At 36.3% G+C, this 18,478-nt stretch overlaps 1 protein-coding gene across 1 annotated transcript in view; it reads left to right on the top strand.

Moving 5' to 3' along the window:
- MAP3K5 (mitogen-activated protein kinase kinase kinase 5) overlaps positions 1-17,655 on the top strand; it is a 301,627-nt gene extending 283,972 nt beyond the window's left edge. Inside the window, exons 26-30 of the mRNA XM_044677087.1 lie at positions 8,944-9,187; positions 13,812-13,924; positions 15,044-15,156; positions 16,881-16,957; positions 17,550-17,655. Of these exons, the coding sequence (XP_044533022.1) occupies positions 8,944-9,187; positions 13,812-13,924; positions 15,044-15,156; positions 16,881-16,957; positions 17,550-17,610 (608 nt within the window). The 3' untranslated portion in view covers positions 17,611-17,655. The remainder of the gene's footprint in view (positions 1-8,943; positions 9,188-13,811; positions 13,925-15,043; positions 15,157-16,880; positions 16,958-17,549) is intronic.
- Positions 17,656-18,478: the final 823 nt, after the last annotated feature.

Here is an 18,478-nt window from a genome sequence, read left to right as displayed (position 1 = left end):
TTTTAAACCCTTAACTTCTGTGTATTGACTTATAGGTGGAAGATTGGTAAGGGTAGGCAATGGGGATCAAGTGACTTGCCCAGGGTCACACAGCTGGGAAGTGTCTGAGGCCGGATTTGAACCTAGGACCTCCTGTCTCTAGGCCTGGTTCTCAATCCACTGAGCTACCCAGCTGCCCCCTATTCCCCTCTTTTTATTTTTAAAGGCCTAATGAATTCCCTCCCCCTTCTTCTCCCCTCCCTTTTTTGACCTCCCCACTCCTCTGCTCCCCTTGGTTTATCCCTTCTGACTTTCTCAGTAGGGTTAGATAGAGTTTTTTATCTCAATGGATAATGTAGCTACTCTTCCCTCTCCAGGTTGATTATACTAAGAGTAAGGTTTAAATATTACCTCTTAATGCTCTCTTCCTCTCCTTCTTATACTAGTATTTGTCCCCTCCCCTTCCGATGCCCTCTTTGTGTAAAATAGAATATCCTATTTTTCTTATTCACTCAAGTTTCTCTTGGTGTCCCCTACTATTCACCCCCCTCTTTCCCACTCCCCATGTCATCTTAGACCATTTAGTATTCCACCCTCTCCCTATGAATTATTCTTCTGATTGCTATACTAGTGAATACTATAATAGTGAATAGAGTTCACTACAGAGAATTATACATAACATTTCTCCACATAGGAATACAGATAATTAGATCTTATTGAAGCCCTTAAAGAGGCAAATTTAAAAAATTATGAGTTTTCTTTCTTTCCCCTCTGTTTCTTATTTACCTTTTCATGTTTCTCTTGATTTTTGTGGTTGGATATCAAACTTTCCATTTAGTCCTGGTCTCTTCTGTGCAAATACTTGGAAATCTTCAATTTTGTTGAATGCCCGTACTTTCCCCTGGAAGTATATAGTCAGTTTTGATGGGTAGTTGATCCGTGGTTGAAGGCCCAGCTCTCTTGCCTTTCTGAATATCATATTCCAAGCCTTGTGGTCTTTTAGTGTGGAGGCTGCCAGATACTGTGTGATCCTGATTGGTGCTCCTCGATATTTGAATTGTCTCTTTCTGTCTTCTTGTAAGATTTTTTTCTTTTACTTGGAAGCTCTTGAATTTGGCTATTATATTCCTGGGTGTTGTCCTTTCTGGGTCTAGTGTAGAGGGTGATCTATGGATCCTTTCAATGTCTATATTGCCCTCTTATAGAACTTCAGGGCAATTTTGCTGAATAATTTCTTTTAGTATGGAGTCCAAGTTTCTATTAATTTCTGCTTTTTTCTGAAAGACCAATGATTCTCAAATTGTCTCTTCTCGACCGGTTTTCTTGGTCTGACACTTTCTCATTGAGATATTTCATGTTTCCTTCTATTTTTTCAGTCTTTTGACTTTGTTTTATTTGTTCTTGTTGTCTTGAGAGATCATTGGCTTCTAATTGCTCAATTCTAGCCTTTAGGGACTGGTTTTCAGCTATAACCTTTTGGTTTTCCTTTTCAATCTGGTCATTTCTGGTGTTCAATTTGCTTATCAGTTCATTTGATTTCTGAGCCTCACTTTCCAATTGTGAAATTCTGCCTTTTAAACTGTTATTTTCTTGCCAGATCTCTTCCATCTTTCTCATCATCTCAGATTTGAACTCTTCAATAGCTTGTGACCAGTTTTCATTGTTTTAGGAAGGTTTGGATATGATTTCTTGTTTGTTCTCCTCTGTTGTCTGGATTTTCTCTGTGTAAAAGTTGTCGAGTGTTACAGAGTTCTTCTTGATAATCTTTCTCTTCTGGGGTTCTTGATTTTGGCTTGCCATTGTTGTTAGCCCAGCGCCTTCTCAGCTTTGTCCTCATACTCAGGGTCTGTCTGCGCTTTCTAGATTCCCGAGGTCTCAGGTCTCGTTGTTCTCGGGGTCGAGTCTCCTGGTAGTCCCTGGTCTGCCCCTCTGCCTGAGGCTCTTTCAGCAGTCTCAGGGGCTTCTTCCATAGCCGAGCTCCCGTCTGCACAGTGTCCCCACTCAAGATCCAAGCCTGAGCTTGAGATCCTTGTCCGTGCCTGGGGCAATGCCTTCCCCCGCGCAGGCGCTCAGGAAAGTCCGTGCGCGTTCTTTAGCCTCTTGGGGTCCTAAGTCTTGCTGCTCTCAGGAACAAGCCCTGGAGCTGCCAGTGACTTAATGGGTGCCCCAAATCTGCTTTAACTCTTGTGGGCTGGCCTTGGCGCTGTGTGTGGTATGGGGGGAGGGGAGGGACTTCTTCCTCTCGAGTTTTAGTGAGAGCTGTTTCACCCCTTTATAGCGTGGAAATGCCCTGATTCCACGTACCTTCAATGCTGTGCCCTGTTGTGGGGTCCCTTCGTTCGTCTGGATTCGTTTTTATGTCCCCTTGAGGAGTCCTGTATGCTTCGATTAGAAGAGATCAAGCAGCTGCTCCTTACTCTCCCGCCATCTTAACTGGAAGTCCTCCTTAGTCCATGATCATGTACTTTTAAAATTATTCACATTATAAACATAATTTATGATATTTATAGTCTTTCTTATGTTGAACCAATCCTGCCTTCTTGGGGTAAGTCCAACTTTTTTATAATGCATAATTTTTTTTAAACCCTTACTTCCATCTTGGGAGCAATACTGTGTATTGATTCCAAGGCAGAAGAGTGGTAAAGGCTAGGCATTGGAGGTTAAGTGACTTGCCCAGGGTCACACAGCTGGAAAATGTCTGAGGTCACATTTGAACCTAGGACCTCCCATCTCTAGGCCTTGCTCTCAATCCACTGAGCTACCCAGCTGCCCTCCATAATGTATAATTTTTTAATATGTCACTATGACCTATTTTTTCAAAATTTCATTTAAGTTTTTTGAATTCACATTCATTAAGGGTAATAGTCTAGATTTTTTTTTCTGTTTTGTCTCTCTCTGATTTAGGTGTGCCAAGAGCATATTTGTGCAACAGAAAAATATTGAAAGGTTTTTCTCCGATTACAGCATACTTTGAACGTAATGTTGAATTTTCTTTGAATGTTTGATAAAATTCACTGATAAATCTATCTGACTAGTTCTGGAGTTTTTGTGGGGTGTGTGAAGATTCATTTAAATCTTGTTCAGATTTTTTAATATTACATTAATCAGTATATTACTTATTTTGTTCATTGGGGTATGTCATATTTTTACACAGTGAATTAAAATAGGCAATCTTTCTCTTCTCTCCCAACAATGTGCCAACTTCTGAACTGCTTCCTTCCTCTGTATAAGTAGCCCAAGAACAAAAAATCCTAGGCTTTGTTCAAGACCAATGAATTAATGTTTACATCTTTCAGCTTTCTACCATTTCTTCCTTCTCAGTCTTATCAGCTTTTTACCTCCATCCAAATAGTCTCTTGACCCCTCCGTATTGATATGGTCCATCAACCTTCTTCTGACTTCACCCATTTTCCTACTCAGCCCAGACTTCATAGTAAGCCATTCAGAGGACTTTCTGTGGCATTCCATGATCCTTCATCTCCCTTAACATTAAACTTTACTTTTCTGAACTACATTTTGGTAATGCTCATTTTATTTGATATTTATTAAGTTCAAAATAATTTTTAAAATATGAAACATGACTTTTTCCTTCATTTGCCCCTGAGATTAGGCTTCTTTTCACCCCTCCTATTTTAAAACTGTTTTCCCCCCTTATTAAAAATGCTTTTTTGATGCATTTTATTTCCTATCATTGATAATTCTTAAGGAGTGCATCTTCCCTCCTCCACCTTTAAAACTCTCTCATAACAAATAACAGCAAACAAAACAAAACAACACACTGGCCATATCTGAAAAATCTGAGGTGGGATGCTAGGAGAAAAGTAGGATAGGAGAAGGAAGGGAAAGGAAGGGAAAGCCAGAGGAAGGGAAGGGAGGTAGCTCAGCTAGTAGCCCCCAGCCCCAGCAGGAGAAATTGACCCGAGCTCTTTGGAGCGCAATAAAGATTAAGTAGCACTTATTGTAGAATATCTAGGTTTTTATTTAGTTAGGAAAGGGAAAATCTAGGGAAGATAAGAGGAAGATCTTGGGAAAAAGGCGCTGAGAGAGCTCAGGGCCAAGAGAGTCTACAGGGTAGAGAGAGTCTCTAGGATAGAGAGAGAGGATTGAGAATTCTGCAGGGTCCAGGGTAGAGAGAGTGAAAAAGCGCCCAAACTCTTTCTTTTATACTTTCTCTGACACCTCCCTACAAAGAAAGTGGGAGGTGTCAGGGGAAGTTGTATCAGGGAGTCCTGGGAACCATAGTCTCCCAGAGCTTAGAGTAATTTTAAATGACACAAAATGTCAGTATCAATTCCACATCTTTCATATAATATATATACAAAAAAATGGGAACTTTAAAATTTTGAGATAATGATTAAATAAATTGTATTAAAATTTTTATTTATTTATTAGCAGCACCAAAAACATTTTTTGCTTTCACAAAAGTGAGAGAAATGTGATTTAACATATATCATTTTTTTAAATCTTGGCTTAACATTGTTTGATATAGAGATTTTAAGAACTGGTTCTAAGCTCAGTTTATTTCAGTGCCAAGTTTCAATAGCTGGAATAAATGAAAAAAAAAAAAAGTCACAAAGTAAGGCAGATGAAATGAATGAAGCATATCAAAGGCAGCACTTGTTCAGTCTTGGTACTCATCTAAAAACCCAGCCATCCTACCCTACAAAGGGTTTTATTGAAATTCAACTAGTAAATTTTAATCTCATATGTGGTCAATCATTTGTTTTGCAAACTAACAAAAAATGTTGCATATTTATATTGTTAATAAATTTGATTCAAAATCTATGGATACTCTGGAAGAATTTTTGACAGATTAGAAAAAAATTTAACTTAAAAATCTATACTTAAAAATGTGTAGATATGAGAATTTGGGGAGATGTCACATTTTCATCACTTTTGGCAACAAAATCACATAACAAACATAGTGTTTTCATGTGTGTGTACATGTGTGTGTATTAAATGAGACCTTCTCTAATGCAAGGTAGAGGGGAAAAAAGCACATCACAATGGAAAAATTTCTAAACCTCCCTGTCCAAGATGTTCTGTCCACAGTATGAGTAGTTCCTTTTGAAAAGCACTTTCCCACTCATTGTTAAAAAGTTAACCTTTATCTTGAAGGGACAGACAATGTGTTTTATTTTTTAAAATAAATATCTTCTAGATAACATACTACTGACAGCATTTTGATACCACAACAGAAGTCAAGAGACTTGGAACACATTTTTTTTAAGAAAAATAAATGTATAACTCATCTTTAAGTTCACTAGCTCTTTTCAGCCCTGGCACAAGATAGCTATGGAACCTCTGTATAGTACAATAGACTTTCATGATCAATACCCATCTGATTTCCTGACAGATCTGATTAGATCATAAATGTTTTTATTTTGTCAAGTGGCTTATGAAGAGCTGGTTGCAGAGACAGAAAAGGGCCAGCTTTGCCTTTTCCCCTGTGTTTGCTTTATTAATATTATATTTAGCCTGTCTTTTTTTATAAAAATCTTTTGAAAACACTTACCCATTCTATGAGAGTTCATTTTGTTACAACTGGATAATTTCCAAGAATCTGTTTAATTGGGCACTGGTGCATTGCATTGTGCTCAAAGCAAATGAGTAAGAATGCCATTGTCAACACTCCAAATTGGAACTCTCACTTTCAGGATACTCTGTGTATTATATGTTGCATGTGACTCTCTGACATACAGATTACATAAGGGTGTCAGAGTCAATCCATATAGTAAGTATTAGTAAATCAAAATTCCTTTCTGGTTTTAGATAAAAAGTAAGAGACAGTATGACATAGTGGATGTGAGAATGGCTTTGGATTCAGGAAGACCTGGGTTCATATCCTTCCTCAGACACTTACAATTCAGTGACTTTGCACAAATCATTCAGTTATCTTTATCTCAATTTCTTTACTACAAAATGAAAGGTTAGACTCAGTGGCTTCTGAAGCCCCTTCTAGCTCTAAATTTGAGATTCTATATTCCTGGTATTTTCTTCCCAGGCTTAAAATACCATCTTGCATACCCCACTTTGGAAATCACTAGCCTCTATTATTCTTAGACTCCTTACTGATTCTTCCCCTCCTCAGTTCTTCTGCATTTTATTCTATACATCACAGCATTACCAGATAATTCTTCCTAAAGCCTGGACCCTCCTGGGACATTCCCCGGTTCTAAAATCTTTATTGATTCCCACTGTTTCTAGGGTAAAGTAGGGTAGCAAGGTGATACAGGGGTTAGAGCACTGGACCTGGAGTCAAGAAAACTCATCTTCCAATCTCAGGCACTTAACAGTTATGTGACTCTGCTGGGCAAGTTGCCTAACCCTATTTGCCTCAGTTACCTTATCTGTAAAATGAGCTGAAAAAGGAAATGGCAAACCGCTCCATTATCTTTGCCAAGAAAATCACAAATGTGGTTACAAAGAGTTAAACACAACTGAACAACAACTTTGGACAAAGTATAAACTCCTTAACAAGGCATCTTAAGTCCTTAACAAGTGAACCCCAATCTACCCTTCCAATCTTGCCAATTTTGCCTCCCCCTGCTGCCAATTACTCTACTCCAACCTCATTGGACTATTCACCATTTCCTTTACACACATCATCTATTCCTTCTTTTGGAATGCCCTCCCTTGACTTCCCTATCATCACCTCTCAGAATCCTATCCATCCTTGAAGGAAGTCCCCACTCAAATGCTCCCTTTTCTACAAAACTTTCCCTTCTCCCAAAGCCATAACTCCCCCTCTATGTGCCCTGGCTACTTCCACCACAATTTTTCTGATCTCTTTATTCACTGAAGCCTATATATACATTGGATTGTGGTTATGTGTGGCTCGTGTCTTATCTGTGCTGCTGGATTTGCAGGTTCCTAAAGGGCAGAGATCATATCTTCTTCATCTTCATGCTTTGCATATAGAAAGTGTTCATATTTTTGCTGAATGAAACATTCTCCACAAAAATTACATTGATTAGCCACATTTTCCCAGGTGTATTTTTATAGATTAGTTTCATTACTAATGAGACTAAGTTTAGTTACAACCAGATAACTTCCATGAATCTATTTAACTAGGCATGGATAAGCTGCAACACATGGCAACTTTACCTCCAAATTCAAGGAGACAGAACCCAGCTTAGAGATATCACTTAAAAATGGACCCTGATGTTCTGCTTCCTTCCTTCTCTTCCCTCCCCTTATCGCTATCCCTCTTTTGGTAGTATGAGAATCCCTACCTCTGAACTCCTTCAAATGCTACAGCCTGATATCTTGGAGTCCCCTCCTTTATTTTTCTCTTCATTGGATCCTCCCCACTCCCAGACAAACTACAATATCCAATACTGCTACTTTCTGTGTCCTTTTGCTACAACTTCTGCTTGGCACTTCCATCTCACATCCCATAGTGTCTAGAACTTAAAATCTTCTCTCCTGTTTTGGGAGACCAGAGGGTAGAGAGAGGAGGAGGAGGAGGAGGAGTAAGCTATGGAACAGACAAAAGATGTTATATTTCCTCTGATACAGTAGAAGAGATGTGTTCCTGGTCTCCCTGGCTAGATTTTAGATTGTACTTTCCCAAAGATAATATTATTATAATTATACTTTCTAATACTGTTATTGTTAACATTAATCTCCTTGCTTTCAGTCTTCCCACGCTAATCCATTTTCCACACAACTACCAGATTAATATTTCTGAAAGTCAGATCTGACCCTCTCTCTTCACTACTTGAAAAATCTCCAATAGCCTTCTATTGCCTTATGTATAAAACACAAACCTCTAAACTTGGCATTTAGAGACTCCACTAATTGGGCTCTCTCCTTAGCTTTCTAAACTTATTTCAAATTTCTCTTTTCCTCTTGCATTCAACATGGCAGCAAACAAACTGCTAGCTGTTCCCTAAAATTCATGCCAAGAATTCACTTTTCTCCTTAACTCCACCTCCAAGAATCATTCATTTCCTTCAGTGTTCAGCATGTGTTTCACTTCCTATATCATGCCTTTCCCAGTTCTTCCAGTTAGTGTTCTTTCTCTCTTCAAATTGCCTCATTTTACACTTCTGTGGAGCAAATAGGTGGTGTAGTGGATAGAGTGCCAGGATTTAGAGTCAAAAGACCTGAGTTCAGATGTGACCTCAGACACTAGCTAAGTGACCCTGGGCAAGTCACATCACTCTGTATGCCTCAGTTTCCTCATCTGTAAAATGAGCCAGAGAACGGCATGGCACTCTAGTATCTTTGCCAGGAAAACACCAAATGGAGTCATGAAGACTCAGAAATGACTAACATGATTCAACAACAACAACTATATACTATATTCATTCCACCCCTACCCCCAGAGGAAAATGTTATCTCCTTGAAAGTAGGAATTGACTCATTTTTGACTTGGTATTCCCAGTGCCTAGTGAGGCACCTTATACAATAAACTTAAATGTTTGTTGCATTGAATTGTTTGTATTATGCTTTTGTTATCTCATTTGATCCTTGCAAAAACTGTGACATTGACAGAACAGATATAGTTCCTTTTTATAGATGGAGAAATAAAGTCATTTGCCCAAGTTCACATAAGTTTTAAGTAGTAAAGCAGGACCCAGAACCCAGGCTTTCTGACTCTTAGTTAAATTATTCTTCTGAATAAATCATGTTTGCTCTTCATTGGATTTTTGTGGGTTGACTTGGAAACCCAAGTGGTATTGATCACATTTTTTCCTATGGGAAAATAAGTTCCAAGTTCTACAAAACCAGCCCTGCCACTAATCGTGGCGTACTAGACAAGATATTCACTATTTCGGAGCCTCTTTTTCCATATCTGTAAAATGACAGTATAATTCTTCCATGTCTCTTCCAGTTCTGAAATTCTTTGGCTCTGTGACTTTGTATTAGAGAAACTCAGTGAATGCCAGTCATGTTCTAACAGAATGTGGCATGCACTATTTTGATTAATGCTGTTGTTAATGCTATTCCTCCTAGAACTGAGGCCACATTTTAGCCTGGCATCTGAGAGTGATACAGCCGATCAGGATGACCTGGATGTTGAAGATGACCATGATGAACAGCCTCCCACTCAGACTAATCGAAGACCTCAGGCAGTCATTGAAGATGCTGTGGCCACCTCTGGGGTGAGCACACTCAGTTCCACAGTATCGCATGATTCCCAAGGTGCTCATAGATCTCTGAATGTCCAGCTGGGGAGGATGAAAATAGAGACAAATAGGTAAGTGTTCATTTTGTGACCTTGAGGTTTTTTTCTTCTTTTTAAAATTAGTTTTATTGACTATTAAAAAATTGTTTTCGTTTCCTCCCTATAATTCAAGGTATTTAACTGTCCCAAAAGAAAGAAAAACAGTTTTAAAAATTGATACACTGCTCATGCTCGATAAGATATGCAACATCTTATCCAAATTTTCCCCAGTCTCTTTGCTGAGAGAAAGGAGGGATTTTTTTTAATCTATGCTCTGAGACCATTATTGGTACCAGTTTCACTTGCCAATAAGTTTTCACTTACCAATTCCTTTTAGTGACATTTTCATTTACATTGTTGTAATAAGTATGAATATAATTTTTGATTCTACTTATTTCACTGTGCATCAGAATTTTCTGTTTCTCAGAATTCCCTGTATTTGTAATTTCTTGTTGCATAATAATTGTCCATAATATTAATATACCTGATCTATAAGAACCTACTTTGTTCCCAGGTTTTTACTACCACAAAAAAAGTGCCTAAATACTAGAGTGTATATTCTAGAATTTTCTTTCTATTTTGACCATATCGGGATATATGCCCAATATGATCATTGGATCAAAGGATAGGAGTTTAGTCACTTTTCTTGAATGATTTCAAATTGTTTTCTAGAATGGGTGAACCATTTCACAGGAATACCTACTATATATTAGTGTGCCTGTCTTCCCATAGCCTGTCCAACACTGATTTTGCCCTTTTTGCATCTTTCATTTTAGCATGATTTCCAGCCTATTCTTTACAAAATAACACTGATGGATTTCTGATTTCATCAGTTTAAGTACTCCTTCCCTCAACACAAATCACCAACCCCCTCCCCATGCCTTCTTGCCCTTTTGTTCATATTTTCCCACAAATCCTCTATAGAAGACCAATCCAATGGCAAAAGAGACCTTCCATTTGTATCATTGCTATCATTAAGACACCTTTGTAAGCAAAGAGAATATTTTAACTTAGCCAGATTAGTTGAAAATCACTTTTTGCTCCCATTAACATAGATGTCAATTTGTCCTTTAGAGTTTTATCTCTAGAATTTCTGGAACAACTCAGATATAACATCTCAGAGACTGCCTAGGAAATTGACTCCAGAACAATATCTATTCCTTCTGACAGATAGTTAAACAAAGAACAGAGAGTACACATTCTTGAAAATCCATGAATAGAAATATAGAGTCCTTTCCAGAAAAAAAAGGACAAAGTTAATGCTGCTAAAGGGTTTATTTTTTGTTCCAAAAAAAGAATATATATTAATAAATATTTATTACTGTCAGTGTTCATTTGACCAAAAATGCCTAATGTATTAAACCTAATTTGTCTTCATGAAAACTTAGCAGCACAGAGACTTCATAATATGAGAGACTTAAATGACTGTTAGTATTTCCTCTTTTTGTCCTGTTTTTGGTACAGCACAAGGCCTAAATTTTTATAATTTATAGCTTCCTGAAATAACAAAGGATTGGCATGTGGCAGTTGATTTTATAATTCTGGTTATGCAATGAGATGGGGCTTCCTTTGTTTTTTTTTAACAAAGTAGACAAAACTCATAAAATGGCCTGAAGGCTTTTTATAAAGGATCAAACTTCACTATAAGTTTACTCTTAAAGAGAAAGACTTATGATATCTCATTACCACTTAGTGAAAATGTTCACTCTTTCTCTGGGTATTTCAATAAAATTACTTTTTAGTGATTCATTTAGGCTTTTAAAAATTACTCTGAAAAATGTGAAACTTATTCCATGCTTAGCAATATATATTGGCTTCTCAAGATTTAAAAAAAAAAAATCTTGGTCCTCTTTGGTTTGATGAAGCGTTTACCTTGGATAGCTTTGTTAAGAAATGGGTTGAGGGTGACAGGTAGGAGGTACGATTTTCCATGCTGGAGTTCTCATTTCATGCCCTGATACCAAAATTCTTTATGTGTCAAAACTATAATTCTCAGAGTAAGAGAACTTTCTTGTTTTTGAAGCTACCCTTTGAGTCCAGCTTCATTCACTTCCTCCTCATATATGACCATACTTTGAGTTCTTTATCCACTTGTGGAAATCCAGCACATACATAAGAAAGGTTTGACATGTGACACTTACTAGAAGTGATAATATAACCTTAGCATAAAATCTTCTGAGTAGAATAAATATATTACCTCTTGAGGCAGACAGTCCATTTATTCCATTAAGGAATAGCTTTAATATTGGGAAGCTATCCCTAACATCAAACTCATATGCCTTCCTGCAACTCTTACTCATTAATGTTTCCACCTAAGAATTCCTATCTTCACATTCTTTTGGTTACCCCGTCTCAATATTCCCAATCATTAGTCTTGGAAGATTACATAAATAAGAAACATTTTTAATATTAATGTAATTCCACAATCAATTTTAATTTCATAACACACATCAGTTAGTGTCCCTATCTCACCAATAGATTAGATTTCAAAAGTGCATCTGTTTATAATCTAGCAGCTCATTTCCCAATTTTATAAATGACCAGTCTCCCAGCTTACCCACAAAACCCTTTTTAGTCATAATGTTCACATGAAGTTCCTATTATTTCTTTCAGTGTAGTGCAGATTTTTTCATCTTACCTACCTACCTGCTCATCTTGTGCAATACACTAACTATGGAGTCAGTGGGCCTTCTGATGAATCTTACCTCTAGTGATTACTGTGTGATTTAGTTTCCTTATTTTTAAAATGAAGGTGGTGGACCTCTTCAGTTCTGTGGGTTCCTCCAGATACCTTGATATTGCACGGACACCTCTGAGCACATTGAGGGGTCTATCAGTTATTCTTCACCCAAGCCATTTCTAGGTATACACCTCTCTGTTGATATCCTTTTTGCTGCTTTATATGCCTAATTCTTTCTCCAAAATATGTCTTAGCCTATTCATGCCTTCTTTGTACCTCACAGACCTTTTGATATTCAGGTAACCCTAAATTCACTGGACCAGTGAAACATAAACTTTAGTAAGTTCTACCATGCTAGAAAGGTTTTGAGTGCTATCCAAAAAGTCTTCTGGCATAAGGATTATATTTCAAATATTATTTTTCCCATCTTTCTATGAAAAAGCATGTCTCAGGAAAGGATCACATATGAACATCAATTTAAAGTTTGGTAGAACCTTGTTGGTAGGGCATTTAAAGATGAGGTTTGGTAGGTTATGTCAAGTCACATAGGTAACAAGTATTAAATGGTGAAACCAGTTCAACCCAGATTTTCTGTTTTCATATCTAGTCATCTTCTCTAAAAAAAGAATAAAATATCATCTTCCCAAAGAGTTCCCCACCTAATAATTGAGAAGGGTTTCACTGCCCAATATGTCAAGTGAATGACGATATGAGTAGGGAAATCAAGGTATGGTCTTCCAAGCTTTTAGATTTATTAAGCAATACATGCCAACTGCCCAACAAATCAAGACCAGGTCCCTTCCTCAGCTTACAGCTGAATCCCAAATACAGGAGGAGACAGATTTTTATACATTAAAAATAATTAATCAAATAAGACAAATTAATTAAAATGAAACAATATAACATTGGGTAATCTGATTTCTAATTGGATGAAAGACTAAGGACTTTCATGTTGGGAGGGGAGAGTGAAGAGGTACAATTCTTTGAATTCAGAAAGAGATCTCCCATTCCCCACAAGTTTCTGAATAATCAAAGAAACATGGAAACAATAACTGACTGATCATCATGGAGCCAATTTATTTTCAAATAAAGCATATGGGTTCCTTGAGATATACAATTGAGAAAACTCCTTGCATCAATCTTGGGGTCTCGTGGGGTTTCTGGTCAGCATAGCCTAGGTCCTTGGAGAGCAGTTTGAAATGATCCTGCTTCCCAGCCATGTTGGGCTAGGTTCAAACAATGTAATATGGTTTTCACCCAATTCCCACATTTGAATAGAGTTTTCTCACAAAAAATATAAGTTGGACTTAATCTATAATTGACTAGAAAGGTCACTGAGTTGTTCCAGAATTGAGTCACAAGATAAAGCCAGTGTGGTTCACCCAGTTGCTTCAATTCCCACTACCACTTGCTGTCCTAATCCTCTCCATCCCTCACCACATCCCAGTATCACTCTAACCCTAGATTCCTCTTCTCTCTCACATGTGCATCTTATCCCTGAGAGCATGTACCATTTTCTTCCTTCTCTGTAAACTTGTCAATGAGAGGGGAAACTTCCTATGACCAGTATAGGAACAGACACCTATTGCAGTTCACATGTAAGCGGGGTTCATAAGTGTTATATTTGTGTCTCAAAGACTGCCTTTTTTTGGCCATAATCATAGCCAAAGAATTCTTAAATTATATTAGTTTGAAAAGAGAAGTGGACATTTTTTTCTTTATAAACATATTACTCTCAGTTTTTTTATAAAGAAGTGGACCTTGCATAATAAGTTTGATAAAGCTCCAAATTTTAATTTGCCACTTAGTAACTACAAAATAAAATATGACAAAGTGATTTTGGTTAGAAATTATGTTTCTAGGATAAGTCATTTCAAGTTGTCCCTGCAGGCAAAGGATAGACTGGAAGATTTCCTGATATTTTAAACTCTTAACAAAATTAATTTTATTGTTCAATTTGAATTTTTCTCCTTATAGACTACTGGAGGAATTAGTTCGGAAAGAAAGGGAATTCCAAGCACTCCTTCATCAAGCAATTGAAGAAAAAGATCAAGAAATTAAACACCTGAAGCTTAAGTCACAGCCAATAGGTAAATGGTGGAGTCTTATAGTAATGCGTACATCAACCAAAACAAGAAAAAAAAAACCTGAGAAAAAAGATACTTTTATCTCATCCCCTCGAAGTCAGCATGTATCACTTTGACTTATACCTATGAGCAACCATTGCTTTGGGGGCGGGGGGAATCTATCATTATTGGTAGTAATCAATCAATCAATATTTATTAAACATCTAGTACGTGCCAGGTCTTGTGCTAAGTGCTAGGGATACAAAAAAGATGCACACAAGTAATAGGGTTTTAAATATGTGTGTGTATATATATACACACACATATTTAAAACCCTATATACACACACACACACACACACACACACATATATACAGTAGGAACTTATTTTATGCAAACTCACATGCAAATTCAGTCATATATAATTGGCAGTTGAAAAAATAAAGGCAGAAAAATAGATGAAATAAAAAATTTTAATTATACACTGTTTTCCTAAGTAGCACTGTCTCATAGCAGTTTATCCAATCATGCTTATTCTTGCTCTAAGAAGCATTAGTGTGAGTCGTCACTTTGTTTTGTGCCAAACATTAACTCCTGCATCAGTCTTTGGCTCCAGTTCTTCCTTGTAACAAGTTGCATCTGAGTCAAAACAGTACTTCTCTTTCTTTCATTAATGCAATTTAGTTATTAATAATGGTTCCAAAGTACAAGAGTAGTGATGCTGGTAGCTCTGATAAACCTAAGGAAAGTTGTCAAGGACCTAAGTATGTTCGTATAACAAATAAGTCAGATACACTGTACCTTGTTCCCAACTTAATTGTGTCATTTCGGTCCTCTTCCAGTATGAAGAACAACCAGCCAACACAAATGTATATACACACACACAAATGTGTTTGGGCATATATTATATACATCAAATATATTTACACATTATATACACAAATATATATATATGTATATATATGTATATGTATATATATATATAGCCAAGTAGTTGTGGTTTCCACCAATTATATTTTTAATGACAAAGTGAAAATCTATAAGAAGGTTAATTCAAATTCTTATAACTGAAAAGTCAGGGTTCTCAGATATCTAAATATATGACTGTGTAAATTAAACATTTACAAATTACATCTTCCCTAGATATTCCTGGGCTATACGTTTGTCATCTAAATTCTCCTAGCATAGGAGCTGAAGATTCTGAACTTATTGACTGGCTGAGAGAGAATGGAGCAGATGAGGACACTATAAGCAGGGTAAAAAAAAATTAAGAATCTGTAGGATGACTATTTTCTGGGAGCCAAAGCGTGAAGGGGGAGGGAGCAGAAAATTGTCTTTTTAAAATTTATTTTAAATGTTTTTTTTAATTTTTTCCCATAGTTGTGTGATTCATGTTATCTCCCTCCCCTCTTCCCTCCCGCTTCCCAGAGCTGACAAGCAATTCCACTGAAATAAAAATCTATTTCCATATGATTCATTTTTGTAATAGAATAATATTTTAAAACCAAAACCCCAAATCCTATACCCATATAAACAAATGATAAATCATATGTTTTCTTCTGCATTTCTACTCCAAAAGTTCTTTCTCTAGCTGTGGATAGCATTCTTTCTCATAAATCTCTCAGAATTGTCCTGGATCATTACATTGCTGTTAATAGCAAAGTCTATTACATTTGATCATCCCACAATGTTTCACTTTCTGTGTACAATGTTCTCCTGGTTCTATTCATTTCACTCCACATCAGTTCATGGAGGTCTTTCCAATCCATATAGAAATCCATTGATTCAATAATATTCCATTACCATCATATACCACAATTTATTCATCCATTCCTCAATCAAGGGACACCCCTTTATTTTCCAATTTTTTGTCACCACAAAAAGCACAGCTTTAAATATTTTTGTACAAACAGGTCCTTTCCCATTTTTTAACTCTTTGGGGCACAAACCTAGTAGTGATATTGCTAGATCAAAGGGCATGCAGAAAATTTTCAATCATATTTCCAACCTCAAATTAGAAAAAGGATTAAATGTTGTAATGGATAAATAGATAAAAAAGAACAAGAAGTTTTTATTTATTTTTGTATCTAATTCAGTCACACAACTTAAAAAATATTTTGAAAGAAACTAGAAGTTTTAGAGATTGTGTCATTTCTTTGCAACTTTAGATCTTTCTAAACAATGAATATGCTGTTTAATGCAGTAGATGGAATTGGTGACTTTAGTACAAGCACAACCAATTCCTTTTGATCCAGGTGAATAGTGTATCTAATTGTAGGATTCTCGCTGATTTTTCTCAAGTTGGTTATGACCACCATAAATGTTAATTGCTTAAATGTTTATATAACTGTTTATTATAAGATGGATGAATTATATTACTCCTTTTATTCTAGCCCAGTTTTCTTACAAGACTGATATTGTCAAAATTCCAGTTTTTTAAGATAAAATCATGAGATCATTTGTTTCACCTTCCCCACCAAACCCTCCAAGTGAAAACTACTGTGTGACCAGACAAAACCTAGATCAACTCTATAAAGAATTACAATTTCTCAAGTTATTGATAAATAGCCAGGAAAAATACATCCCAGCTAAGACATATAATCATATAACATTTCATTTAATGTTTTTAAAAAACAAAATATTCATGCCTGTAACCAGATTAAAACTCCGCTTTTCACAGTGCAGCACCAATGATCTTTGACTATCCCATAAAAAACCCATGTTAATCAGAAGCTATATTTGAAATTAAGCAAATAAGTAATTTAGACATTACTTCTGTGAAATTTGGGATCATTTGGACACAGCCATAGCTGAAATATCCCTTTAAATGAGAGACATTCACTAATCAAACAATACTGACAGAATTGGAATGGTGATAGTATTTCGCCCACATGACAAAGTAAAAATAGTAAACAGCTTGGCTAACTTGTTAAAGAACCTTAAATGTCCTTATTTTTGTGTCTTCTTTATTTCCCCCTAGTTTTTGGCTGAAGACTACAGTCTAGTGGATGTTCTCTACTACGTTACCCGGGATGATTTGAAATGCCTGCGGCTGAGGTAATGTACTGTTTTTATCGTTGTTTAAGAAGGAATATAGTGTGGTGGAAATCATAATATAGTAGGGTCAGGAGCTTTATAACGCTAGTCCTAAAATTCTGAAAGGTTTACATAAATACATTAACTGGCAGAATTTCTTGAAAAATACTAATTTTTTTTGCTTTTTTATTTTTATTTGAGTTTGAAATTCCAAAAATCATTCCACTTGAAGATATATCATATCATATATCATTGAAAATGAGGATGATGCTCCTTAAAATTTTTCAAAGTTCAATCTGTTTTAGACCCTGATAAATAGTTCTTCATATTATATGAAGCATGTAAAAAGCCACTTCTCAAGAGTAACTGATTTGAAAGATGTCATATTTAAAATTTTGACTTTATTTTTTACTTGAGACTTTGTGGATTAGAAGGGAAAAGGAAGTAAGAAGTGGGTTGAGGATAGATTTGGAGTTATAAAGAAACGTAAAAAAAGGAAGTTAAATTCAAGCCTTTAATGATCATAATGCTTCAGTGTTTGGAAGCTATGCAGAATTGAGGGCAGTGTGGAAATTAGATATTATACTCACCATGTTTGTATATTTTTACCCAGGGGAGGGATGCTGTGTACACTGTGGAAAGCCATCACTGACTTTCGAGAAAAACAACCTTGACTGTCTATGGTTCAGCGTGCTTCTGCTCTTCAGTGGAGAGTCTGAAAATTCACCCATCACAGGACTGATGTTTTCAGGAAGGATGGGTGGCAGGCGGGGGTTGGGGTGGGGGGATTGGGTTTGGGGTGGGGGGTGGGGGTTGGAAGAGGTGAAGGAGAAGAAAGACCCTGCACTTTAATCCAGTATTTGTTTACCAGTGCTAAAAAACAACACTGCAGCTTCCTAACTGCTTCAATTTCTACAGTTCCTATGGACTCTCTTTAAAGAATGTTTAGGGTTCTTTTAGTCTAAACATTTTTTACACGGGGATGTATTTTTATCCTAGCAGCTATGATCCTTAAAGAAGCAAATGCTAATTTCACACAAAACAGATGTAACATTTCATATGATTGTGCATCACTGGAACAAAAGCAAAATGTGACCATAATTTTTTTTTAGGTTTACGTTTGTTTGTAACATATCCTAATATCCTAAAGTAGTAATTCATAATTTCAAATATTGTGTAAAGCTTATTTTTAAGTGTGTAGAATCTGTGAGCAATTGTTTTTACTTACTAGTTTGTGTTAATTATAATATTGTATAGTTTTTGTAACTTAAGTTTCTGGTCTATGGTACATTTTGTTTTAGAGTTGTTTATGTACTACTGAACTGTACCAGTTGTATATGCCTGAATCATAGTAATGTTAGCTTGTTCTAAAGCTATCTATTGTGACACACTCTTCAAAGTAAAAAGAATCTAAACATAGTTTTTGATAAATTCTGACTAGAGTTTTTATTTGATTTTGTGAAATCAGATTAATTCTTGGGTAAAATTCTTAGCCAGCATACTCACCTAGAACATTTCATAGAGTTTAGGTTTTGTGCAAGA

The sequence above is a fragment of the Gracilinanus agilis genome, chromosome 4 (genome assembly GCF_016433145.1).
Source record: "Gracilinanus agilis isolate LMUSP501 chromosome 4, AgileGrace, whole genome shotgun sequence".
Taxonomy (NCBI): Eukaryota; Metazoa; Chordata; class Mammalia; order Didelphimorphia; family Didelphidae; genus Gracilinanus; species Gracilinanus agilis.
This window is presented reverse-complemented; position numbering and strand designations above follow the sequence as displayed.